Below are 27,670 nucleotides of genomic sequence, written 5' to 3'. Positions count from 1 at the left end.
ATGTTTTCGTTTCTCGAATGCTTTTTCTCAGAGTAGGGACCTAAACTATGCTTTTTACGAACTAAGAGCAGAATGAAGACGACATTTCTAATTTTGTTAATGGCAGTAATAGATTCGTCAATGAGTGATAAAAAGAAGTTTGATTAAGAAATAAAAGGATCATATTAGATAGTGTGAGTTTTTTGTTTCTTATCTCTACAAGCTAAACTCTAGAAGCAATGCTCATTTCTGTAGTCATGCTGCCCATATTTGTTAAAAAATATCTGTACCAACCACGTAGGTCTCATAGACTTCTTCTTCATGTCTGGTCAGAACATGATAATCATCACAAGTAGAACTTCAAATTTTCATTAAATATAAACACCAGATACAGAGTTCTATATGATGAATATACAATTTATCACTAGAAAGAAATATAAGAGAATTATGAGACAGTTCCATTTCATGACATTTCAACGCATTGACAATGCAAAATTCATAAAATAAAAGTGAGTATATACCATATTTCTTCAGCGCTTGGGAAGAATAAAAGCCAAGAATTATAGCTGTCTCCTGATGCACAGATAAGACAGATATATCAGATATTATTTTATGAAACGACGACTCTTGGTTGACAATTTAAAAGCGAAATAGAAATATGGCTTCAACATAGAGGAGGAGACACAATGACAGACTAATTCACTTCAAGCTTGAGTCCGAAGAATCCTATCAACACTAGCTCAAACTTATCTAAGGGTACTAAAAACTAAGGCTAGATTGTTCAAAATGATAAATCCAAGAAATAGAGATAAACATGCATTAGGAACAGAATAAAGGAGTATCTAACTTGATGTCCAATTTAAACCAGATAGTTTTATGATTCCTTACCGAAGTACAAATATGAATCCATCACCATGGAATTTAACATAAGCTTGCAATTGGTTCAATTGCAAATCAGATATAAAATTTAAGAGCTCATCCCACTTATTAAGTAAATGGAATTAAAGAAAACAATAACATTATACAGGCGGCAGATTTTCGACATTGAATCGAAATACAATCTATTATGTCCTAATTCATTGTGTACATATTACATGTTAGCATCATCACTAACATAAGACATGGATCCTATACATATTTTTAGATATATCCCGAGTTCAACTGAGCTTTACTTGATTCAAGATGTCACCCGGAAGTTTCACCTCAACCTTAATTGACACAACTGCTACAATGAGGTTTTAATCTTAAGAGTAAATTTGGATACGCATAGAGTTGTAGACTTTGAACAAATCCCACCTAACATCATTTGAAAGGAAAAATACACCGACCAAGAAGAATTCATAATAGAAAACGAAAAATATCACTCATGAACTGCCAAATGGTCAGAATACTAACATCTCAAGCCAAATTAACAGAACAAAATTCCATTGCAGTTCCAAATGTAACCTTGGTTCATATTCTTATCTGGTGAAAAAGGACGCTAACTAGTCCAAATTAGTAGGCTGCCTCTAAAAATAACGAAGGGTCATTCATAGGCTTTTTGTTCGGACATTCCTTAATTTAATGGCTGATCTGTAGCTACCCAAGACAAAATCAACTTTTACACTAAACTTTTTAAGATAATACAATATCAGGCTTTATAATTTTTTATACGAAGATGAAGATTTAAAATCAACTTTAAAAGAGTTTATCAAATAGAAGATAGTGGAGATTACCCATTCCATTTGCCAGAAGAGACCCTGTCTCTATTTGCTTTTTATATTTCATTGTCATTTTGCAAGAGAGGAACCTTTTGGCTGCTTGAAGCCAAACCTCCTGCTCCCATTTCCACGCCCATCTTCACTTCTTTGGCTTTTCCCCACATCACAAAATAAAACCCAGTGACAATTACCACTGCTCCAATCAAACTATACAAATTTGAAAAAAAAAAAAAGTGAGACATGAAATTTTTTATAAATATAGAGAGACAGTGAGAGACACAGAATAAAAGATTGGGAATGAAGAAAAATCTAAATTCAAAAGCCTAATCAAGGAAATCCGTGTTCATTATGAAATTGAGTAAGATCTGAAGAAAAGCAAGCATCCAACAGTCTACCTTCCAAGATAGAATGTATCCCCTGAAAAGATGACACCAACAGCAACTGCAATGATAATTCCCAATGGCTTGAACATGGAAACGAAAACAGGTCCTGTCTGATGTAAGCACCATGCAGAAACGGTAACTTGGAATGCAGACCCAAAAACTGCCTACATGTTTTGGAATTGAAGGTCCAACTCAGCAAGTATGTTTTTACCGCATATAAAGACATGGTGGTGTTTTTGTTGTTTATTTTTCCTTTTGGGTAATCTACTCACCGAGTACGAGACAGCAATCAACCTGACTTTAGGCTTTAAGCTCCAGGCACTGAGATCTCTTTCCATAACCAAACTGACTATTGCAGATTGAATGGCCACAAAGAGGCAGTAATAAGAGACTACAATGAGCGCCAAAGGATACTTCTTCAGGACTGAAGCCTTATAGTTTGAGAATTATGATTCAGTTTTTTTTTTTTTTTTTTTTTTCTTTTTTTTTTTTTATGCACAAAGGAAATGCAGAAACAAGAGGAAAAATGGCAAGATTTTCAACCATACTGTTTGTTTTTAAAAATAAATTGCACCTGTATGATAAGCCATGCTGAAGCCAGCACACAGGAAATAGCAAGGAGTAATCCTCCAGTCACCCACTCTGACAGTTGCAAGAGAAGCAGACGAGAAGACTTTGACATTGAAGATGTCATCAGAAGGGGAAGGCCTTTGTAGAAAGTCACTATGAATGCACCTGTAATTGACAGAACAGTTCCTACTGATTTAGCTATGCTACTGAAGCTTCTCCATTCAAGTCTTTCCATCCTGAAACCACCAATCCCAAATTAGTCAAATCAGTTCACAACACAGCAGCATTATCTGTTCACAAATTAATTTCAACATTGTTCACTACCATGTAGCAAGCATTTTAAGTGTTCATGAAATATTTGAAGCAAATACTTGCAGCAGAACCAGAAAATATGTCAAAGAATGCAGTGCACTTGAATAGAAAACAAGACTCTCACAAATTGCAGAGATAAGTTAAGAAGAAATCACTAACTATAGTAGCCAAGAGGAACTCTTGTGAACAAGAGTCATCCTGTGGGAGGTTCATTTGAATGCTTGATTCGGATTTTGTTTCTAAATTCCATTTCTGTACCTTGGAACTCTACAAATTATAAGTTCAAATGAGGTCCCATAAATACCATACAATCTTAACAAGAATGGCCATAACTATCCCTGTCATGCAAGAGGTATCCATACCAAGATGCTAAAGTACATAAGATTAGTAGCAAAAAGGGAGGAATATTATGTAAATTGGATATGGTGAAAGCCTTCAATAATGTCTGTTGGAATTTTGTTGATTACATGCTTGATAGGTTCGGTTTTGGTAAGAAATGGAGAAAATGGATCAAGACTTGCATCACCGCAACAAATTTTGCGGTTATGATAAATGGAGGCCAGTCTACATTCTTTAATGCATTTAAAGGCTTAAGACAAGGCGACCCCCTTTCCCTGCTACTTTTCATTATAGTAATGGAAGCATTAAATAAACTTATTGAACAAGCTACAAACTCAAATCTCATTAAAGGAATCTTGGTGGGCAATGAAAAGAAAATGGAGATAACCCACTTATTTTTCGCCGATGACACTTTCATTTCTTGTCAACCGGAAGTTAGCATCTGCATTTAAGATGTATTTTACTATGCTTCCTAGCTGCCTCTGGTTTACGAATTAACTTATTCAAGTGTGAATTGGTAGGGATTGGGCATGACAGCAAGGTGGATGACCTGGCCCGGGTTCTGGATTGCAAACCTGCAAATCTACCTATTAAATAGCTTGGTATACCTCTTGGGGCGAAGCATAAAGATGGCAACTGTTGGGAACCGATGGTTGATTACTTTGAAAAACGTCTTGCATCATGGAAGAGAAATTATTTGTCTAAATATGGGAGATTGACCCTTATCAAGAGTACGCTATCCAAGCTCCCAACATATTACCTTTCAACCCTTACTATTCCGGCAAAGGTGGCTAAAAGACCTGAAAGAATTCAATGTGATTTCCTTTGGGGGAATGAGGATAGCAAAAAGAAGTTCCATCTTGTAAATTGGGACGAGGTCAAGACTACTATCAACTCTGGTGGTCTTGGTCTGAGATCCCTCAACATTCTGAATAAGGCATTGCATGGTAAGTGGGATTGGAGATACCGGAATGACACTAACAGTCTTCGGAAAAATGTGGTGGATTGCAAGTAGAATCTGAATGGAAGACAGGATCACCGTTGTTGGATAGAAGTAATTCCGCTATGAGCTTGTGGAAGGGAATCTCTTACACTAATCATTCTGTGCTTGAGTGCTCTAGATGGAAAGTGGGAAAAGACAACAAAGTCAAGTTCTGGTCTGATTTCTGGTGTGGGGATTACAATCTGCAGACCCTGTTTCCTCTTATTTTTGCCCTCTCTAAGGATAAACATATCATAATTGAGGAAGCTTTTGACAAAAATAATGGCATTGGTTGGAACATTGTGGTCAATAGGAATTTAAAAGATTCGGAAATTGTGGAATACGACAATTTTCTGTATGTACTGAACATCATTCAGCTCAACAGCTCAGATGATAAGCTGATTTGGAAGCTGGAAAGGAAAGGCTCCTTCAGCATAAAATCATACTATAATTATCTTGCGGGACATAACAGAATTGTGGTAAATACTTTTCTTGCCAAAATGATTTGGAGGGCAAATGCTCCTACCAAAATTTCTTTTTGCACTAGGGAAGCTTCCAAGGAACGCATTTTGGCCATTGACAATCTCATGAAAAGAGGCTTTTCGCTAACAAACAGATGTTATCTATGCAAAAACAATGCTGAAACTAGTAATCACCTTTTGCTTTGGTGCCCTATCACTCACAAGCTATGGAGTATGGTATATAGTCTACTTGACATTTGTTGGGTAATGGCTGGCTGTGTCCAAGAAGAATTATTCGCTTGGGATCTGGTGTGCAGGAGAAATAAGAAATTGAGACTTCATTCAGCTCACTATTTTCTGGGTTATCTGGAAAGAAAGAAACAATAGAGCCTTTGAAGGAAAAGAAGAAATATTGGGCAACATTCTGAGCAAATGGCTTCACTTTTTTGGTTACACTGTACTGGAACATAATATTAACCATTTTGAAGATTTAGGGTCAGTTGTAAATATTCTTATTGACTTGTAAATCTTTTGTACATAGGCGGCGCCCCCTTGACACCTCATATCAATATATTTTGTACACTTTTCTTTCAAAAAAAAAAGGGACCTTGCCTGCGGGACTACTGAGTCTGTAAGAAAACAAAAATCATGGCATTTTATTCCCTGTTGCAACTGTAAGCATAAATAATAAGATATTTTGAAAATAGTGTGCCTGTGTAGTTTCTCCTTTTACAGGTGAAGAAGGTGCAAGAGAGCCGAGGAAACAAAACCATATCCCAATTTCCTCCCACAGACCAAATATTCTTTAACAAGGAGCATGCAAATTCTGCATCATTTCAGTATCTTTATTGTGTACAAACTACCAACGTAACATTAATTTGAGACAGTTGAAGTGAAATGTAAGCAAAGTAAAGTTGAGATTCAGTAAATGAGGCTTTAAAAGGAGAACATTAAAAAGGATCATCTTTCACATTGCTATAAGAATTTTTCAAGAGCCAGACCCTACCACCTTCAACATGAATTTGATTATTTGGGTTTCAGTAGCTGAAAATCCATGTCAAATCAAGGGCGTGAGTGCTCTTGGAAATTCAAATTCACGTATCACAAGGTAGAAGATGATGGCCAAACATGGAAGTTTATAGTGTCAGTTGGTACCCACTAATTTGTTCTCTCAACTACCGCCCCTTCAATGCATGCTTAAGTTCAAGAATTCCAAAGATAGTCAACTAATTCTATTTTATTTTTTTGGTTCAACTTACACAGCAAGATGTAAGTTCATAATTAGAGAAATTTGACCACATTAGGAAATAATCAGAAACCATGCTAAACAGTTTGATCATGAATAAATATTATCATGAGGCAGAAGGCGAGCATAACCTGAAAATGACGGCTAGTATAAAGGTAAGACCTGGGATAAGATTGAGCATGGCAGTCCCCAAAGTAGGCGAGCTATAGAAAATCCCAGCATACGCAATAAACTGAACTAAAAAGCTGCGTTATAACAAAATTAGTATAAATCAACCAAATCGACGCCGCAAATCCGCACAGATAAATAAATATTTTCCATGTAAAACGAAATCAAACATACCCAATGAAGCCAAGAATAAAGAAACTGCAGAGAATGGGAAAAGTGAGCGGAGGACGCCGTGACCTGTGTGGAGAGATTATTTGTATAATTCATAGCAAAGTTAGCACGGAAAGTTAACCTGAGTTTTGATAGATAGAAAGTACCTGTAGAAGATATAAGAAGAAGGAAGAAGAAGAAGAGAGGCAAGGGCATTGGAGTAGAAGACGAAGACGAAGTTGCTCATTCCGTCAGACATGGCTGCTTTGCCCGCTATCATGAGACCAGTTTGTGCACACTCTGCCATCATCATCCCCACGAATGCCAAAACATCCTTCCTCATTTCACTCCTCTGCCTCACTGTGAATCTCGGTGAGTGTTTTGACTTGACCCCGTTTAGATTCCTCACTTGGAGTGGAGGAGGAGGAGGAGGAGGAGGAGGAGGAGGAGAAAAAACAGTGACAAGAGGGAGACTCCTTAAACGACGACGTTTCCTCGATTGAGATTGAAGGTTTAGTAGAGATATTTTGAAAATAAAATTGTGATCGATATAAAATCTATATATTTGTTAATAAAAGGATATTATAATTATTGATTTATAATATAATAATATTTTAAGAAGTGTTTGGTGTGCACGTGATAGAAAATAAAACTAAAGCAGAATTAAATAAAAATAAAAACACGTTTAGAGCATACGACAAGAAAATCAATTTAAATTTAATTAAAGAACTAATTTAGCCCAGAAATATATTTAAAATAGAATTTTATTAAATAATAAGTAATGAGTAAAAATGAAAACTAAAATATAATTAATGACAAAAAGAATTTTTTAAATAAAAAAATCACAACCATCTTATCCTCTATTATTTTACACTCTTGCACAATAACCATATACTCATTATCCTAAAAAGAAAAAAAAAAAAAATCATTTTAGTTCAAACAATTAAAGAATATACTTGTGCGTACTATGTCAGAAATAGAAAGTAAATTGACCCATGAGTTTTATCTTTATAAAATATAAATAACAATATCCATTTTCAAAAAAAATTAATTAATTAAAAAAAACACTAAATAGGGTTTAAATTTTTTATGATTTATTATTTAATATCTAAAAATATAAATTTATAGTTCTATTACTAAAAATAAATGAATCATAATTAATTTTTACATATTAAATAAAATAAAATTTATTAATTGAACCGAGAATAGAATAAAATTTTTTTCAACAATATCATCTGAAAACTATTTCCATTCACTGATTATGATGTAAATTTACAGTATGGTAATTAACGGGACAGAGTATGTATATGTATAGACTGTAAATATTACAGAGAGGTGAGTAACTTTTGGTGTTGGGGGTTTAGGGAAGAGAAAATTACGAAGGCAGCTTCATGTGAAAGCCTTCCCCAAATTTGTTTCACCAAATTACGCATCCACTTAATACTTGCACCTTTGCCTTGTCTAATTACCTACAGATCAAAATTTACCACAAACAAAAACATGATTAAATCATGTGACCAGGTAGATTAAGCCATTTACTCGCAGTAAAAAAATAATAAATAATAAATAAATAAAAAGAACATCAAGAAACAAGAAGCCAATAGTTTACCTCAAGCAAAACCCAAATAACCTTGGGAAGGTGTTCGTTGTTGGAACCCAGAAGTTTCTCATCCAACCTGAAATATTAAAAATCAAATATAAATACAAAAATTAACTTAATTATATATATATATATATATATAAAACGTACAAATCATAATTAAATTAAAAATAAAAATAAAAATTGCACTAACCTTTCAACCATATGGCAAAGCTGTTGATGAACAATTTTTGACTCATGCACATCACTTGTAAGTGGCAACAAACTTAACCATTTAGAAAGAAGCTGCCAAATTATCAGAATTTTTTATCTTTATAAATTTATGCATAATTCAATTAAAACTTTTCTCTAAGATATAAATTTCTTCTACAAATTTATCCTTCCTGTGTTTGTGTTTTTGTAAATTTAAATTTCTAATTCAAATGATAAATAAAATTAAATTCGTATGAAATTTAATATAAAATAATAAAAATACCTTGCTGACATCAATATTGGTCCGATGAGACTCGCATATTTTTCCAAGAGCACAGACTGCAATATCAAATGCTCTTACATCCTCTCCCTGCGACCTATTGCTGTTCTCAATAATCTCACTTATTTTCGAAACAGCTTCTACACATACAGGTCGTAAATCTTACAAATATGAATTCAAAACGTAACATTAAAAGGAGAATTCGATTATATTTATGTATTATATATATATATATATAATACACAAGTAGAGTAGAGCTAGCAAGCTACCATTAATAAATGGTCTAAAGTCAGTTCCACCAAACTCTGCACAGACTCGAATTCCACGTATGGCTTCCTACCAACAAACAAGTCCTTACAATAAAACAATGCACACGTACATACATACATCAATAATCTGTGCAAAACAAAACAAGAGGAGAAAAAGTAAGAAACCTGTTTTATTTGTGCATTTTGGTTATTGCAGAGTTTAAGTAAGATCGATACATAATTGCCATAGTGTCTGCCAAGAACAAAGATTAAAGATGTATTTTTATTATAATATCTCGAGTCTTAAGTATTATTATTCCAATAATATTTTTCAAACACAAATCACTAATTTTATTACTACTCATGTGAGGTAAGAGGAAAACATACTTGGAAGCTACTTCCCGGCAGCTCTGGGTGAGAATGTTTAAACTACTTAATGCACTCCATTTTGCTGTACTTGTTTCATCATTATCCTGTGTTGACAAAACCAAAGTTAATCCCACTATATATCAACTCTTTCTTCATACTGATATGTACACATATTCATACATTTCTAAATGTACTTGTACATGTGTAGACATACAATATATTTCCCAATGTTGTTCAAGTAATTTGTGAGATGGGTTTTTTTTTTTTTTCCTAATTAATGACGGCGGTGGAAATCGGAATTCTTACCAGCAGCATTATAAGCAATTTGCTCATAATATTATTCAAATTCATGTACTGTGCTAAGCAATCCGGAGAAAGATTATTTGCCAAGGATAAGAATGCTGCTGCAACTTGTTCCTAAGAAATGTGTTTGCATAAATTAAACGATGAACACAAAGTTTTCAACCAGATGAAAATGAATTTTCAGAAATTCAGAAACTGTAGACCTTCAATCTGGGATGTTTGTTTCTGTCAAAGGCATCACTTAGCCTAGGCAAAATCCTAGGATGATGAAGGATTTGTGAAACTTGCACTAAATCTGTGGAGAGTTGCATGAAACCAAATGCAGCGCTTCGAACTCGGAAATGAGGATCTTGGAATGAATTGATTATCATGTTAACTGTTTCCTCCAAGTAATTTTCTTTTGTCATGATCTGCACCAAGAAAAATGAAAGGGCTAGTATAAACAGACTATATAATGTTATTAGAGGGTAAAGATTGTTCTGTAAATGTACCATTTCATCAGAACACTCTTTTGATATTTCTCCAAGCATGGTAATCACTGCATGGCGATTCTGCCATTCCATTGAATCCATATAAGGTGTTAACCATTTAAATGCAACAGGCACAATCTGAGTTCTGTAAATAATTGAAATTCTTTTCAAACACTCAATTCCCTGGTTGTATAACTCTGTCTTCCCTGCATTCTCACCTTCTTCATTCCCAATTATATACCATGAAATATCATCATCAATACAGAGAAGCATGCTCATTGAAACTGAGAACAACCTCGTTATATCCGTAGTATCCAAACCCATCAATGTAGTTTCCAAATCTTTGGTGTCCAACAATCTGATTATGAATTTCACAGCGAAGAGCTTAATTTCAAACGCCAACTCTTGAGCTTCTACAATCTGTACTAGATGCATCAGTAAGTTATTAACATATGGTTTAAACAACTGGGAATTCTCCCTCAAAGATAACATGAATTCCCCCATGAATTTTTCTGCGTCGTCTTCTTTAGATTCAGAGAGTAACTGAACCACTGCATCAATGGCCGCATGTAGCAGTTTGAGAAACTTGTCATGTTCAGCGGGCTTGGATAACAAATGGGTGAAACAAAAGAAAGCGGCCAGACCTGCAGCTTTGATCTCAAGATTCTTGGAAGTCAATCCTCCTTGTAAGATTTTGCAGAGAATTTCAGTCAATAAACCAAAGGTTTCACAAATAAGCCCTCTGTAATCCTTGGGAAAATGAGAGAATATCAATAGAATAGCTTCTTGAAGCTTCTCGTTCCGTTGCTGAACACCGTACGTCAATACAAAATCAACAAGTTCCGGCCATTGATCACGAGCCTTGAGAATTTCGCAGAGCACATCGGCGACTAGACGACACTCCAGCCTTACAACCGGCATTAAATTTTCTCGGAGGAGTAATTCAATGAAACAGGTTTTGAAATTGGATTTACCAGTCGCCGTCAAGGTCGGCCAAAGATCACGAACTTGGAGAAATCTGAGAACTTGTGCGGCATTGGCACGAGTATTCACAGAAGTGCTTTGACGAAGAAGAAAGAAGAGTTTGTTGAAAAGAAGATCTGGGAAATGTTTCTTGGAACAGAGTAAAACTTGGAATGCCTGAGATCTCTGGGGTTCTTGATTGGCAAGAACGTTAACCAGAAGTGTCTCCATTAGAGTCAAATCATTTGAAACTACTGCTTCGTACGCTTGCTTTTGTGATTCCTGAGAGAATTCAGATTCCATTGTTATGATTCAGAAACAGATGAGGTGTGCAACATCAACAAAGAAAAAGAAGAAGAAAACAACGGAGGTGCTTCAAAATCAAATGGGGCTTAGGGTTGATGTTGCAGATTGAATTACGAATGGAGAAGAGATGGAGTGACAATGATTCTTTGGTATGTATATAATGGGTTTATGAAGGGTTTAAGGGAACTATGTGAAAACAGTTGTAATTTGGCCACGTCAGCAAGTGGGCCCACAGCCCAATTAATAAATCCTAGAACAGTCTATTGATTTCTTATTATACAATTGTTTATTGGTTTAGAAAATAAATAAATAAATAAATAAATTGTACACCATGTAATAATTGTATAATGATTTTACAGCCGTTAATGGAAAAGCTCTTTTCTTTTTCTTTTTTTTTTTTTTTTTTCTTCTTTAATAAGAAAGTGCAGATTGATTTCTCAATTAGCAAGGTACTATTAATATCGTGTTTTTGTTTTGGATCTCCAAATTGAATAATTTATCTGGGTATCATGTGAATTAAAACCGAGTATAAGGTGAATCTGAATTTAATGATATATATATTTAATAAGATTTTATTTTTATTTTTATTTTTATTCAATAAATATGTAATATTATATATTTATTAATATCTGTTATTTTTAATTAATTTTAGTAAATGTTTTATAAAATTTTTGGTAAATTAGACATGGGTGAACAGAAAGTTTTGTGCACATAACATGTAATAGGAAATAATTTTTCATATGGAATATATATAAATTAATATTACTATTAGAATGGTACGAATTGATATGAATTAAGATTTTTACTATTAGAACATATACAAAAAAAAAAAAAACATATTTATATCTAAATGGAATGAATCTTATAAAATTTAAATTAAATGACATACCTCTCTTTATTAGAGAAATAACTAACTCCACTCGTGTATCATCTCTAACTAATATCTCAATAATTCTAAAAATAAAAATTAAGAAGTATGTATTTATGAAATTTCGGAGTTTTTTTCTTTTTTAAAAAAAAAAAAATTTCCCCGTATAATTTCACTATCTATCATACTCTATAGATAAAAATATATTTTTTTGTTAGAAGAAATAATTAAAACTAAATGGCCCAAAATAAATGAATCTGCAAAGCATTATCATCTCATCCCCAAGTCCAACCGCACACCTGACAAAACGCTCGACGGACCTCTCCCTTAAACGCAAGAAACAAAACCACAAAGCAAATCGAGGATGGGAGATAATCCGGTGCGTTTTGGTATCATCGGATGCGCGAAGGCTGCAGGAAAAATTGGCAGAGCCATCAACTTAGCTCCCAACTCCGTTCTTCACGCCGTTGGAGACCCTTCTCTCGAAACAGCGAAGCAGTTCGTGGCCGCTAACGGAGCTCCAGATACCGTCAAGATATACGGAAGCTACGATCAGGTCGTTGCCGACCCATGCGTGGATGTGGTGTACGTGGCGTCGCCGCCAAGTGTACGCGGCCACTGGGCATTGTTAGCTGCTAAAAATAAGAAGCATTTGCTGGTTGAGAAACCGACGGCTCTAAATTTAGAGGAGTTGGATGAGATTTTGGGTGAATGTGAGTCAAACGGCGTGCAGTTCATGGATGGAACCATTTGGTTCTATCATCCCCGTACTGCTAAAATCAAGAATATGCTTCTTGATTCTCATTGCTTGGGAGATATTGATCATGTAAGTTCTGAAAGTTTTAGCCTTTTTTGAAAATTTCAATTTTTTATTCAAATTAGGTTTAAAGTTTCTTTTGGGTCTCATCTGGGTTTTCTTTTTCTTCCAAATTCCAAGATATACAGCACATTGACAACTTCTATACCACCTGCATTCTTGGACAAACTAAACGCCGACACCTTCGGGTCTCTTGGCACCGTCGGCGAGCTCGGTTGGCACTGTGTCGCCGCTGTTTTGTGGATCAAAAACCATGAACTCCCAACCTCAGCGACTGCTCTACCAGATGTGACAAAGAACTCACACGGCTTAATCATGTCCTGCACGGCCTCCCTCCATTTTGACCATGCCCACAAAACTTCCGCAACAATCCACTTCTCTTTCCTTTCGCACCTCTCTACGGAACTAACGGTGATAGGCTCCAAAGGTTCCCTGTATGTAAAAGATTACATAATCCCATTTGTGGAGGATTCTGCTTGCTTCGAGTTCACAATAGGAGCCAAGTTCGTTGATCTCCATGTTGGGTGGAATGTGAAGCCTGAAAAGGTAGTTGTAGCTTGTGGGTTGCCGCAGGAGGCGAGTATGGTTCAAAAACTAGCAAACCTTGTAAATGGTATTAGAGGATTAGGGCTCCCACCTGATAAAAGGTGTGGCGAGATTTGCAGGAAGACTCAGTTAGTGTTAGATGCAATCAAGAAATCAGTTGATATCGGTTGTAAAACTGTGTACTTGTAGATAGATATTTGTTGTGTTCTGAGAACAGGGATGCTTCTTTCCTAGCTATATATTGTGGTTGAATCTTGTATTCAAGGAGTTTGAAATATGAGAGAATTTTCTCAGATAGACAATTTTCTAACATTAGTCTAGTCAACCAAATATCTAATCATTTTATATACATAATAGGTTAATCAAAAGTCTTAATTCTTATATATATATATATATATATATATATATATATGTATTATAATCAAGTATATATATTATCAGATTTTATGATAAATCAGAAGGTGTAGTTAATAGAATTCTACCATTGAATGGGGAAGATTTGAGCAAATCGGTGGAGAAGAGGAAGTGTGCTCCAGAAGCCAAAAATGAGAGAAAAAAGAGAACACTCAATTTTGTAAATTATGGAAAGTGAGAATTATTTCATTGATTGAGAATTAAAGAAGTATTTGTATTTAACTTACAACTAATGAACAATCCGAATCAAAATGCTTGATGAACAATGAAGAATAAGAGTAAACCTGCATAAAACATTGGCTTTTTAATGTTTTTGTAAGCTTGAAATTCTATTGCCTACTAGCTTGTTCTAAGCCCTACAAAGATTTTCTTCGATTTACATACATGTAGCTTCTGATTAGTCTGAGAACTAGGTGGTAAAATTATATACACTTCCTCAATGCAAACTAATATGTAAAAAAGCAATGGATGGATGTCAAGCTGATGAAGGAACAAGTCCTTAACAACAGCAATAGCAAGCAAAGTTTTGATTATGGTTAACTTAGTAATAGGTAAAAAAGTATCAAGATAATCCACACCAGATTGCAAGTATAACTCTTGATTATTAACCTGGGTTTGTATCGTTCTACAAAGCTATCTACTCTTCTTTTTAATTTGTACTGGTTAACTTGCATTGCCTCTTTCCAGCACGAGAAATTAATAGTCTGACCTAAGACTCTTGAAGAATCTTTTTTATTTTTGTGTTATGTATGGAAAGATAAAAATAAAATGATCACAATTTTGGATATTCACTTAATTTTGTTAGGTACATGTGTTTTTCTTCTAATATCTAAGACTCTTTATTTTGGAGGCGTATATGATACCTGGGCTCCAAGAGGGGCATATGTACGAAAAAATTACCAACTTGACTCTTAATTCAACAGTTATATTTAGTTATTTACTAAAATTTTCCTTTAAGGGAGAATAATGGATTGTTAATGCAGACGATTTAGAAGATATAATTGGAGTTGTAAGGAGTGGACACATTAAAATTGATTGTGGACTAAAGACCATAAAGATAGTAGTCATGCAAATTAGATGGTTGTTTCCTAGATCTAATAGACTTTCAGGCAATATTTCAGAATAAACAGAATCTAAATAAACATTTGAATCAAGTACATTATTTTCATTTATGTGATTAAATGAAGAATCAGATGAGGTATTAATAGGAATATTAAAAGGTAAAGATTAAGGTGTAGTACCATACATGATTAGTGCTTCAGAGCATTCATGACCTATAGTATCTTATTGCTTGATAGACCAAGTATTATCACTATAATCTTTCATGAAATCATTTATATGAGACAACATAAAATCACATGAATATTTATTAGGTGAGGAAGCAAAAAGAAAAATATGTTCAAAAAATTCAGCATCACGAGAAATAAAGAATTTATGATACTGTAAACCATACACTCTGTATCCTTTTATGTGAGAATGATATCCAAGAAAAATCCATTTGAGTGTTCGAATATCAAATTTTGACCAACTAGGGATAAGATTGAAAACATAATACAAGTAGCCAAAGACTTTTAAATGTTGATATGTTGGAATAAAATTGAATAAAAGCTCAAAAGGGGTTTTGTTATTGATAACTGGAGAAAATATAGAGTTAATTAGATAAGTGACATGCAGTACACAGTCTACCTAAAATTTCGTTGGTAAATTTGTTTAAAAAACACATGGATCTTGCTACATTTATGATGTATTGGTGCTTCCTTTCCACCACACCATTTTGTTGTGGTATGAATGGACTAGAACACTAATGTATGGTTCCTTTTGCAGTCAAAAATTCAAGCATGTGCCATTGTTCACCCTAACACATTTGATATTTTTATTAAATTATATTTCCACAAATGTAAAGAAATTGATTATATGTTTCCTTGCTTCTATCTTATTCTTTGTAGGATACAACCATATATAGTTGCTCTTGTCATTAATAATAGTGAGGAAATAATAGTAACCATGTAGAGAAACAATTGATGGTGGTCCCCAAATATCAAAATACACTAAATTAAAACAATAAAAACTGATTGAATTGCTTATGGGAAAAGAAAGTCTCTTTTATTTACTAAAGTGACAAATGGTGAACAAGATAAGATAAATTTGTCTATTTGATAAAGCATTTGAAGTTTTGGTGAGGAAGGGTGATCAAGACAAAAATGCCATAAGTTTTTATTAGTAACAATAGATGAACAATCAAAGGACTAGTTTAAATAACATAATTTGCAATGATGAAATCCTTGGTTTTATTAGTTTCAAGATGATATAACTCATTTTATTTTTTAGCTATAATAATCGTCTTCTGGTTGTGAGCACCCTGAATGATGCAATAATTATTATGCAATAGTAAGCATTACTGATAATGTTGTACGACTAATAAATATAAGATTGAGGAGAAATTGTGGGGTATACAAAGCATAGTGAAGAACAAATATGGGTGAAATATAGACATCACCTATATGTGTACAGGTCAGTTGTTTATTATTAGCTCCCACATTATTCCTCTTAGTAACTCCAGAATTATAAGTATTGGTCACTCTGTTTTAGAAGTCTTATTCGTATATAGTATATTCGACTCATATTGCATAGATATTTCTTTATTGAGACACCGTTGATGTTGCAAGACTAGTGCAAAACCCTAATTCAAATGAGACAAAGATGTAGTAAACAGAATTTGAGACTTCACTATGCTAAAGGAGTCACTCAATCCTTTAATAAATTGGATTATTCTATCATCTTCCTAATATCTTCTATCTATATTTGTGACATTACATACACATCTCGATTCACACTCACATACAAATACAAGTCTCAAATTTGAGAGTTCATTCCACAATATTTTTATCTAAGTGAAACACTCAGTAGCCAAATGTATTCCTTACTTTAATAAATACATTTCATCTTGAAGGTCAAAAACATACCCTACATCACTCTGTGTGAATCTATCATGCAGATCCTTCCATAAATCATTTGCTCAATCTATCCAGATTATGTTATGTGCTATGGAAGGTGATAATGATCTCATTATCCAAGAAATGACTAAAGCATTACATCAGTTTCATGCTCCATACAGAGGATCATCTCTATTGGGAACATGAAGAGATCTATCTACAAACTTCAACTTATTCTTGAAAATTAAAATCATTCACATCGAATGAGACCAATAATGGAAGTTTTTACCTGAAGCACCATTGAACTGAGTTGGAGTGGAGGATTCTCACTCGGACAGAAACAGAAATGATTTAAGATAACTTCGTCAAGCTTCGATAAATTTGAACTCAGATGTATTTATGACCATTTATATGACAAGATCTTCAACTTCTGATGAACAAAAAAAACAAGAAACACAAAACCTAGGGTTTCATTGAATGTTCACCACCGATCAATTAAAGAACTTGTAAAAGCTCATATGACATATAAGATTTTGTGATAAACCTGAAGGTATGTTTAATAGAAATCTAGCATTGAATAGAAATATTTGAGGAAATCGATGGAAAAGAGGAACTTTGCTCGAGAAGCCAAAGATGAGAGAAAAGAGAGGACATTCGATTTTATAAATTATAAAAAGTGAGAATATATAATTAATTGAGATTTAAAGAAGTATTTATATATAAGATTTAACTTATGGCTAATTACAAAATTAACCCTATATTTTAAAGTAATTATATTTTGACCCACTATTTATAAGTAATTACATAGAACTTATTTTAATATGTAAAAAAAAAGGCAATGATTGGTTCGCTGGCACCAAACGGAGGAAGAGTATCCTTCAGTAGTGGTAGTACTTGATGAAGATGTACAATGATCGTTATGTATGGTGCAACAAAAGAAAATATTATTTTTAGGAGAGAATGTTAAGGAACGTAGCTATGGAAGACAATGTCCCTATGGCTAGGTGAGGGAAGATGAAATGTTTTAGGATTTAGGTATTATAGTATAGATAAGAAAAAAAAAAATTAGGGATAAGGAAATTATAGTCATAATGCATTATAAATTTATTTACTTGTATTTTACACCAATAAAATGTAAATTAAATGTAAAATATTGTTTTATTTTACATTCACATTTAATTATTAACTTAATTTAGTTATAATTTGGGAAACATAATTAATTCATACAAATACTATTTAAAAGAATTATTTTATTTCCAATCTTAAATTAAAGCTATACTACATGTATAATTTATTTCGATTAGTTTGGAAAGTGAATTAGTAGAGAAGATTAAGAGAAATTGAAACTATAATGAAATTAAATGTACATATATTAGGGTTACACGATAGAATTTTTAAAATTATTAAAGAGGTGATTTAGACTTTAGTTTAATTAATAACGTTTTTTGAAAAACTTATTTAACCTCTCTAAATGATAATTATTATCAATAGTTAAAAATTAACAATTTATGAAAGATAGATGGCCATGAAGAGTTGGTAATAACCAAGCTATTCAATATGTGAGGAAAAGTGGATATCAAACTAATATGAGAAAGAGTGGATATCAAACCAATTTAGTCACCAAATTATGTTTTCAGAATTAGCTCTATATTAATATCCACTTTTTATTTTAGACCTAATCCACCACAATTTTCTTGTATGAAATAATAATTTACTCAATTAATTATTTAATATATATTGTAAAGACCTGAAACTTAAATGAAAATAAAGTCATAAATTAAATATGGAAGTGATTAATGGAATTAGGGTTTATATTCCTTACACAATAATTTAGAATACCCAATAGGGTTACGGAAATTTTCTTTTTAAAAGACAAACGAAAATTAAAGAAATAAAACGAAAAGTGAATAACTAAGTATCCTATGACAACTTTCACTAGCACTTGAAGAGAATTCGGGTAGTAAATTACTCACAACCTTCTTGCTAATCGGGATCTTGATTTTGATCCTCTTGATCTGAAATAGTTAATAAAATGGTGAGCTACACTAGTCCAGTAAGAATATCACACTAATAACATATACAGAAACCTGTAATTATTTTTAAAGTTTTCTAATTTTTCATAAAAATACGAAATTATACATCGTTAAACCTCAATTTACCATAACGAATAATAGGGTAAGGGATCCTTAACTGAATCGGTGTTTCGAGACGTCGAACTATCTATTTCACCTCCTAACGGGCATTGGGTTCCCTAAATTTTTTCTGTGAAATCTAAAACACTCGTCACATACCTAAAAATACTCCAAAAATCCAAAATCAGTGTCAAAAACTCATTCCAACCAATTTTAGAATTCTGACACGGTAGTGTCGTTGTGCTCCGGCGTCGACTTTGCCGCCTACAGCGGCAGTTTACTTCGGCTTAGTTGGTTTTGGCTAGTTTGGTCGTATCCCCGCAGAAAAACATATTAAAGACCTCGGTTAGCCAGGAAATCACAAAAAATCGAACCTACTGGTGGGGGAGGGGGGACCTCCGAGTGCAGCAGCTCTGCCAATCCTCATTCGCAGCTGAAATTCTTTCTTTGGCTACCCTGTATAGAAAAGTATAGTGAACACAATGATTAAAAAATTACGTAAAACGGAAATCAGAAAATGGCTCATCAGAGGAATTTTGGCATTTTGACCTCGGTAGCTCCGCCGAGCTTTACCCACAGTTTTTAGCTTACCCGTTGTTCCTCTTGCTCCAATTTGGCCATAGGGGTACTCAGAATCGAATTCCGAGTGAGTATGACAAATTTTTACCTTTTATTATGGCCGGCAGTGGCTCCAATGCGGTAGCGGTCGGTGGTTGGCCTCCTTCTCTAGCATCAGGTTCTTCTTCTCCAACACGGACAGGGTTTGGGTTCTCGTGTGATGCAAAGTATTTATACTCATCCCGCGGTGATCTGGACCGTCCATCACGATCGATCTCGTTCATTCGATCGTGCATAATGAGAAAATGAATCTGAATCATCCATCGAGATTGATCTCGGCCGTCCGATTACTCCTAATGGAGAAATAAATTCGGGTTGTCCATGCGCGCAGAATCAATCCTGGGTCGTCCGATCGTGGGGCACGCAAATCGCCTGTGTGGCCTCCCTTATGGCACCGACGTCAACGTGCCTTATCAGGCGGCATGCTCTAGTTCGTCGAGGGTGCTGAATGGGCAGTCCTACGTGACCAAACTTTCTCTATTTGCACTTTAACTCTCTATTTCTAATTTTTCTTTCAAAAACACCACTCGAATTCAAATTTTCACTCATTTCTTGTAAAATTGCTTTCAATTATATCCCTAACCTATTTTTTTCATTTAATTAATAAAATTAAGTTTAAATTAATTTTAAAATAATTTTTTATTTATTTTTTTATACTAAAATTTGATCTCGGACTAAATTTCGGGTCTAGGTATTACAACTCTCCCCCCTTTAAGAAGAAATTTAATCTCTCAAATTTGCCACCAAGAAATTTAATCTCTCAAATTTGTCACTCTTTCACTAGTCAAACAGTTGAGGATACTAGAATCTAAAGTCCGATTCTAGCTCCCATGTGACTTCTTTCTGTGTGTGATTTTGCCATAGGATCTTGACTAAGAAAATTTTTATGTCATAGAGTACTCTACTTTTTCGATCTATAATACCCACTGGTACCTCCTCAAAGGATAGATCCTTCTGGAGTAAAGGAGTTTTGTGGGACAAAATGTATGAGGAGTCCGAGTTGTACTTGTGTAACATATACATATGAAATACATTATAAACTCTGGATAACTCTAGAGGTAGTGCCAGTTTATAGACGATCGTACCAATCCTGTTTAAGATCTCAAATGGCCCAATAAACTGGAGATTTAATTTTTTTCTCTTTCAAACCTATTGATTTCCTTGAAATTGGTGACCTTGATGAATACTCGATCATATTTCTCAAATTTTAAATCCCTCTTCTAGGTGTCCGCACAACTCTTCTACATACTCTGAATTGTTTAGATGTTCTTCTTGATCTTAACTATCTTGGTTGTAGTCTCCTCCACAAGATCTGGGCCAAAAAATTTTCTATTACCTACCTCTTCCCAACATATCGGTGATCTGTAGGGGCAGCCATACAGTGCCTCGTACGGGGTCATGTCGATGCTTACTTGGTAGCTGTTATTGTAGGTGAACTCTATCAAAGGTAGGTAATCATCCCAATGGCCTTCGAAATTTAGAACACAAACTCAGAGTATATTCTCCAGTATACAAATCATCCTCCGTGATTATCCATCGGTTTGAGGGTGGAATACAGTACTAAGTGACAACTTCATTTCCATGGCTTACTGAAAACTAGACTAAAACCGAGAAGTGAATCTGGGGTCCCTGTTGGATACTACTGTCACTAGAACTCCATGTAGCCTGACTATCTTTTAGATATACATTCTTACTAACTTGTTCAAAAGTTTGATCATCTTAATAGCCAAAAAGTGAGAAAACTTGGTGAGTTGGTCGACAATCACCCAGATAACATCATGTCCCGTGCGTGTCTTAGGTAATACTATCACGAAGTCCATTATGATATACTCCTACTTCTACTCCAGAATCGGTAATGGCTGAAATAACCCATCTAGTCGTTAATGCTCAGTCTCAACTTGTTGATATACTAGACACTTGAAAACAAAGTCAGTTATCTCTTTTTTCATCCCACTCCACCAAAATCAGGGTCGCATACTTTGATATATTTTAATACTTTCGAAATGTATGGCGAACTTGGAACTATGAGCCTCTGTTATGATACCTCTTTTTAGTTCACTGTCATATAGAATACACACTCTGCCCTAAAACTTGAGCAATCCATCGGCAGAGACTCAAAATTTTGGATATACTCCTTGTTATGCATCTTTTTTTAGGGTGGCTATGGTGGAATCGGTTTATTGAGCTTCTTTTATTTTCTAGATCAATTTGGGTTGAATAGTTAAGTGGGCCAAACATGTAACTCTCTTCAAGTCCTGAAGTCATATCTGTTGTGTAGCCCCTATTACCCTACATTTAGAAACCATTATGTGAGCTAACATACTTGTATTTTTTTTTGTTGAACGCGTCAGCTACTACGTTGCCTTATCCAGGTGATACAAAATATTACAATCATAATCATTTAGGAGCTTTATCTAACGTCTCTGATGCATGTTCAGATCATTCTGAGTGAATATATGCTTCAAGCTCTTATGGTTAGTAAAAATCTCAAAAGTCTCCCCACACAGGTAGTGGCATCAAGTCGTCAAGGCGTGGATAATGGCGGCAAGTTATAAGTCATAGGTGAAGTAATTTTTTTCATAACTCTTCAATTGCTTGAACTCATAAGCAATGACCTTGTCATGCTGCATCAGAACACAACTCAACCCTAGGTAAGAGGTATCATTATAAACTATGTATCTACCTGTCCCACTCGGTAAAGCCAACACGGGTGCAGTAGTCAACCGCTTCTTGAATTCTGTAAAGCTGCTTTTGCAGTCCTCGTTCCATTCAAACTTAATGTTCTTTTTTGTGAGTAGGGTCAAAGGAGTGACTAAGCTAGAAAATTCTTTTACAAACCTGCGGTAATAACCTGTCATTCCTAAAAAACTACGAATCTCTTTGAACGAGATCAATTTCTATCATCCAAGCACTACTTCAACTTTTTCGGGGTTCACTGATACTCATCCCTTGATATGATATGTCCTAGAAAGGTAGTCTGCTCGATTTAGAACCCATACTTGTTCAATTTTGTATACAGTTTCTTCTCCCTAAAAACTTATAAAACTTGAGTCAGGAGGTGAGTGTGTTCCTCTCTGCTTTTTAAATAGACTAGGATATCATCGATAAACACGATGACAAATTGATATAGAAATTGTCTGAAAATCCTATTCATCAAATCCATAAAAATGGCTGGTTCATGGTTAGTCCAAAGGACATTACTAGGAACTCATAATGTCCATACCTAGTTCTGAAAGTTGTCTTGGGAATGTCCTCTGTCCTGATCTTTACCTGATGGTAACCCGAACACAAATCTATTTTAGAGAAGATTTTGGCATCCTACAACTGGTAAAAAAGGTCATCAATTATATAGAGTGTATACTTGTTCTTGATCGTGACCCTATTCAATCCCTTGTAGTCAATACATAATCTTAACATCACAGTCTCTTTCCTTGCAAATATGACTCTAGTACCTCAAGAAGATACACTATGTCGGATGAACCTACTATCCTGCAACTCATTGATCTAGTTCCTCAATTCTTCCATCTCAACACGGCTCATGTGGTAAAGGGAGACTGAGATTTGGTTGAGTTCCGGGTTGAAGATCTACAGTAAATTCAACTTTTCTATCCACCGACAATCTAGATATTTCATCAGGGAATACATCCAGAGAATCTCGGATCACAGGAATCTCTCGAATGAAAATTTATTTCGTACGCTTGTTCTGTATCACGTCTGGGTTGACTTTAGTATCCTGCTAGATGAAGGTATAAATTATGCCCTAAACTGAAGGTCTGGCCTAATTTTTTATTCTGCAGACCCTCTTTCATGTAGTATCGGGCACTTCCGCAAATGCGGCAGGTGTTGTTGAGGCAATAGTAGGGTCAGTCTCCATGGTCTTTGTCGCGGTGCTTACAAGTCCTGTTGAAGAGGACCTGGATTATGTTGGAGAGGGATCGGGTGACCCTATGGTGGCACCTGGTTGTATGGTGGGGCACCGGATTATACTGTAGCAGTACCAGATGATATGGTGGAGGGGCAGGGTTGTATGGGGATGGCTTTGGATATTCCCGCTACAAAGGTAGCTCAAATTGTGGCTACTGGGGAGGGTCAGAAAACTCTCTCCTTTCCTCTTGGATCTGCTAGGTAGAGATGAATCTCTCCAGCATCTCAAAAAATCAGTCAACATCCTCTCGAAGTGAGTCATCCCGGGCTGCTCAGTTTAGTGGGGGTCTTCCTCTCCTCATTTTCTTGTACCTGCATTTCACAAGGAAATGTTGAGTGATAGTTTATATTTGATGGTTTTAAGTTTTTATGTAAGAAATGGTTCCAAGGAAAGCGGCTCTGATACCAACTGTAAAGACCCGAAACTTAAATAAAAATAAAGTCATAAATTAAATGCTAAGCGATTAATAGAGTTAGGATTTATATTCCTCACACAATAATTTTGAATGCCCAATGGGGATACGGGAATGTCCCTTCTAAAAGATAAACAGAAATTAAAGAAATAAAACGAAAAGCGAATAACTAAAGCATCCTAAGACAACCTTTACTAGCACTTGAAGGGAATCCGGATAGTGAACTACTCACAACCCTCTTGCTGATCGGGATCTAAATCTTGATTTTCTTGATCTGAAATAATTAATGAAATGGTGAGCTATATTAGTCTAGTAAGAATATCACACTAATCACATATACAAAAAACTAAAGATTGGTAAAAAATCAGAAAAATAACTAATGGAGTCCTTGCTTTATTTAAATACATTTAAACTTGAAGACATTTGTTTAATACTTACCATAATAAGTTTTCTAAAAATAAGATATGAAAACTCATATTCATACTATTTCTATTTTTATATATAAGAGAATAAAAGAGGATATATTTCCTTTCTTACCTGTTTATTGGTACCCCTAGGGATCCATAGGGGTGTCTCCCCTACCCGTGAACCCGATATCTAATTTAAACAATTAATCGGTCGTTCCCACACCCCATTCGGTAGTAGGCGTCAAACATTCCATCACCTTAATACCCCGTCTGGTATGAGAATGAACTATATCTCCCAAACCTTTCTGGTAAGGGACTTCTCAGCCCCGTCCGACTGAGGTAACGTTCATGGTAGGGTTCTCTATGTATCGGGCCTATCCACTCTTTTTCAGTACCCAATAACTCTTTCGCATACAAATTTTCATCAACAAATAACCAACAAGCGCATACCAATATCTCATTGTATATTCACAGATTAATTAAACGACATTTAAACTAACAGTACGATTTCATACCTCAACAATTAAGGAATGTAATTGAGACCTTTATTTCAAATTAATGAATCAGATAAATATCACAATCAGACAATCAATAAATAGAAAAAATAATTTAAAAATAATAATTCTAATCATACGGTGAATCAATCAAGTAAGTAGAATAGTACAGAAAAATAAACAGAAAATCAAGATAGTTGTGAACTAACCGGCTCCGACTCCACTAGTAACCTGTAATTATTTTTAGAATTTTCTAATTTTTTTATAAAAATACGAAATTATACATCGTTAAGTCTTAATTTACCGTAACGAAAAATAGGGTGAGGGATCCTTACCCAGATTGATGTTTCGAGATGTCGAGTTATTTACTACGCCACCTAACGGGTACTGGATTCCCTGAATTTTTTCTGTATAATCCAAATCATTTGTTACATACCTAAAAATACCCCAAAAATCTAAAATCAGTGTCCAAAACTCATTCCGACCAATTTTGGGGTTCCGATACGGCGCCGCCGCCATGCTCTACGCCGATTCCGCTACCCACGACAGTAGTTCGCCTCAGCCTAACCTGTTTTTATCAGTTTTGGCCGTATCCCTGCAAAAAAACATGTTAGGAGCCTCGATTGGCCAAAAAATTACAAAAAACCGAACCATCGGTAGGGGAGGGGGGACATTTAAGTGCGACGGCTTCGTCAGTCCTCCTTCGCCTCTGAGGTTCTTTCTTCGGTTACCTTGCATAGAAAAAGGCAGTGAACACAATGATCAAAAAATTACGTAAAACAGGAATTGAAAATGGGCTCATCGAATGAATTTTGGAGTTTTGGCCGCAGCGGCTCTGCCGAACTTTGTTCACAGTTTTCGGCTCATCCATCATCCCTCTTGCTCTGATTTGGCTACAAATGTACTTGGAATCGAATTTCAAGCAAGTATTGGAAATTTTTACCTTTTTTTTTACGGCCGTAGGTGGCTCCGGTGCAGCGGTGGTCGGTGATCGGCCTCTTTCTCTGGCCTTTGGTTCTTCTTCTCCAGTGGAGGCTTGCGGCTAGAGTTCGGGTTCCTATGTGATATGAAGTATTTATATCCATCCCACGTTAATCTGGGTCTTCTATCGTGATCGATCTCGTCCGTCCGATCGCGCCTAAGGAGGAAACGAATATAGACCATCCATCGCAATTGATCTCGATTGTCTAATCATGCCTAAGAAAAAAATAAATCTGGACCGTCCATGCACGCATAATCAATCCTGGATCGTTCGATCGTGGGGCACGCGGATCGCTTGCATGGCCTCCCTAGTCTAGTGTGTGAATAAGTATATTATGTTTGTCAAATGTAAGTTAACATAACAAGTGTACAAATACTTGTAATATGTATTTTGCATGGAGAAGGGGAAGAGGACACATAATTTATTCAAGGCATTTGTATATGTTAATACAGTATAATGTCTAAATTCTATGTAGTTGATCGAGCACATGCAAACACTTTTTACATATTTATTAGGTGAAGTATCTTTTGTTATCAGACTTACCTTCGTTATGGTTTATACTTATATTACACCATTTTAAATAAAATAGAAATATGTAATTTTATCATAAACAGTAAATTGAACCTCAGATACTAGTGAATATATTACAATTGAAATTTAATAAAATTCAAGATGTCAAAGTAGATTATAATTTCATTCGGAACAAGATTTATAAGTCTGACAACATAAATATTATCTTGGATGTCTCCACTATTTAGATTCTACAAATTGGATAATGATGTCTTCAGTGGTAAATCGGGCTATGAATGACATGCTAAGACTTGAGAGGTGAGATCTTCTTTGCTAGTAAAGACATCGGTACTCATGTTTATCCTTTTATTTTTTATTCACTTGGATTTCTAAATATTGTAATCAAGTGATCAATATATTGATTATAAAGACTTTAAAAGAATATATATTTTTTATTATTTTTGTAGCACCCGGAAAGGAGGAGGAAGAAAAAAAAAAAAAAAAAAAAAAAAAAAAAAAAGGGGGGGGCCACGTCAGCAGCCACGTCAGCAGGCCCGGTCAGCAGTCCCGGCCAACCAGGGCCTGCCACGTGGCAAGATCGCGTCACTCCGAAAGGAGCCACGTTGGCGATCCGCGTGGGTGCGATCCGATGGCCCAGATCAATCGCGCGATCGGACGGCCCAGATTCAAACGCACGGACGGCCCAGATTCAATCAAAAACGAACGGCCCAGATTAAAACGAAATGAACGGCTGTGATCAAAAGGCAAGGGGTTATAAATAGAACCCCCACACCAGACCAAAAACCCTAGCCGCCAGCCGCTTGTCGGAGAAGACGAACCAGAGGCCGACCGCCGCCGCCCGCCGCCACTCGCCGCTGCACCGGGGAAATTTCCGCCCGCCGATCGAGGTAAATTTCATACCCCCGACTCGTTTTTCCCCGCTGATTCCTCCTATGGCCAAATCGAGGCCGAAATCCCGGCCAAACGGCCGGAATACGCGGCCGAAGCCCAGCGGCGCCGCCGCGCCCCCTCTCGGTTTTTGCCTCCGACGAGGCCCTTCCCGGCCTCCGTTCGATGCAATTTTTATATCACCGTGATCACCATTCTTTTCTCTACAGGTTGACCGGAGCCGAATCACCAAAACACGAACTTCGCCGGAGAGCCGCTGCACCCGAGAGCGCCGCCGCCGGTAAGCTCCGTTTTTCCGTGATTTTTTGGCCCCCCGAGGGCCCTAGGGTTGTTTTTTGACAAGGACCAATGCGAGCGTGGCCGAATTCGGCCGAAAACGGCCGAAAACAGCCAACCCGAGGCGACTTGCCGCCGCCAGCGGCGGCGCCGTCGCCGGAGCACGGCAGAGCCGCCGTGCCGGAGTTGCGATTTGGTCCGAAAGGGGCCCTGGGCCTAATTTGGATTTTTTTTTGGAACACGTGCAGGTACTGTTAGTGTGTTTCAGTTCCCCGGGAAAAATTCAGGGAAAATTAGGGACGGCCTGCAGGCGCACTGTGAATCGTATTCGGATCCCGAAAACAAGTAAGGACCCCTCACCCTATTTCCTATCACGGTATTAAAGTTCAAAATGATAAAACGGTAT

General features: G+C 35.7%; 3 protein-coding genes across 7 annotated transcripts; 1 reads left to right on the top strand and 2 right to left on the bottom strand.

Moving 5' to 3' along the window:
- Window positions 1-325: 325 nt before the first annotated feature.
- On the bottom strand, window positions 326-6,823 carry LOC110826225 (WAT1-related protein At3g28050-like). Its single transcript, XM_088208898.1, has 8 exons — window positions 6,458-6,823; window positions 6,315-6,377; window positions 6,104-6,217; window positions 2,637-2,868; window positions 2,335-2,493; window positions 2,075-2,226; window positions 1,695-1,886; window positions 326-552 (listed from the first exon to the last, which is right to left on the bottom strand). The coding sequence occupies exons 1-7, from the start codon at window positions 6,631-6,633 to the stop codon at window positions 1,736-1,738; spliced, it is 1,047 nt and encodes a 348-aa protein (XP_088065024.1). The 5' UTR covers window positions 6,634-6,823; the 3' UTR covers window positions 326-552; window positions 1,695-1,735.
- A 698-nt stretch (window positions 6,824-7,521) lies between these two features.
- LOC110826230 (importin subunit beta-3-like) lies at window positions 7,522-11,195 on the bottom strand. 5 transcript variants are annotated; one of them, XM_022056835.2, is made up of 10 exons: window positions 9,774-11,194; window positions 9,486-9,692; window positions 9,286-9,396; window positions 8,998-9,083; window positions 8,797-8,863; window positions 8,632-8,698; window positions 8,366-8,523; window positions 8,084-8,175; window positions 7,900-7,966; window positions 7,522-7,759 (listed from the first exon to the last, which is right to left on the bottom strand). In XM_022056835.2, the coding sequence occupies exons 1-10, from the start codon at window positions 11,016-11,018 to the stop codon at window positions 7,616-7,618; spliced, it is 2,244 nt and encodes a 747-aa protein (XP_021912527.2). In that variant the 5' UTR covers window positions 11,019-11,194; the 3' UTR covers window positions 7,522-7,615. The 5 variants fall into 5 exon arrangements, 3 of the variants coding, with proteins under 3 accessions (XP_021912527.2, XP_088066155.1, XP_088066154.1); XM_088210029.1 differs by having other exon boundaries at window positions 8,366-8,499; XM_088210028.1 differs by having other exon boundaries at window positions 8,366-8,502; window positions 9,774-11,193.
- A 941-nt stretch (window positions 11,196-12,136) lies between these two features.
- Window positions 12,137-13,547, top strand: LOC110826232 (NAD(P)-binding Rossmann-fold superfamily protein). The gene is made up of 2 exons (XM_022056837.2): window positions 12,137-12,715; window positions 12,827-13,547. The coding sequence occupies exons 1-2, from the start codon at window positions 12,254-12,256 to the stop codon at window positions 13,439-13,441; spliced, it is 1,077 nt and encodes a 358-aa protein (XP_021912529.1). The 5' UTR covers window positions 12,137-12,253; the 3' UTR covers window positions 13,442-13,547.
- Window positions 13,548-27,670: the final 14,123 nt, after the last annotated feature.

This window comes from Carica papaya, chromosome 8 (genome assembly GCF_054855325.1).
Source record: "Carica papaya isolate Zhongbai chromosome 8, ASM5485532v1, whole genome shotgun sequence".
In the NCBI taxonomy this organism is placed as follows: domain Eukaryota; kingdom Viridiplantae; phylum Streptophyta; class Magnoliopsida; order Brassicales; family Caricaceae; genus Carica; species Carica papaya.
Note: the sequence above shows the minus strand (reverse complement) of the source record. Positions and strands in the feature narration are given on the sequence as shown.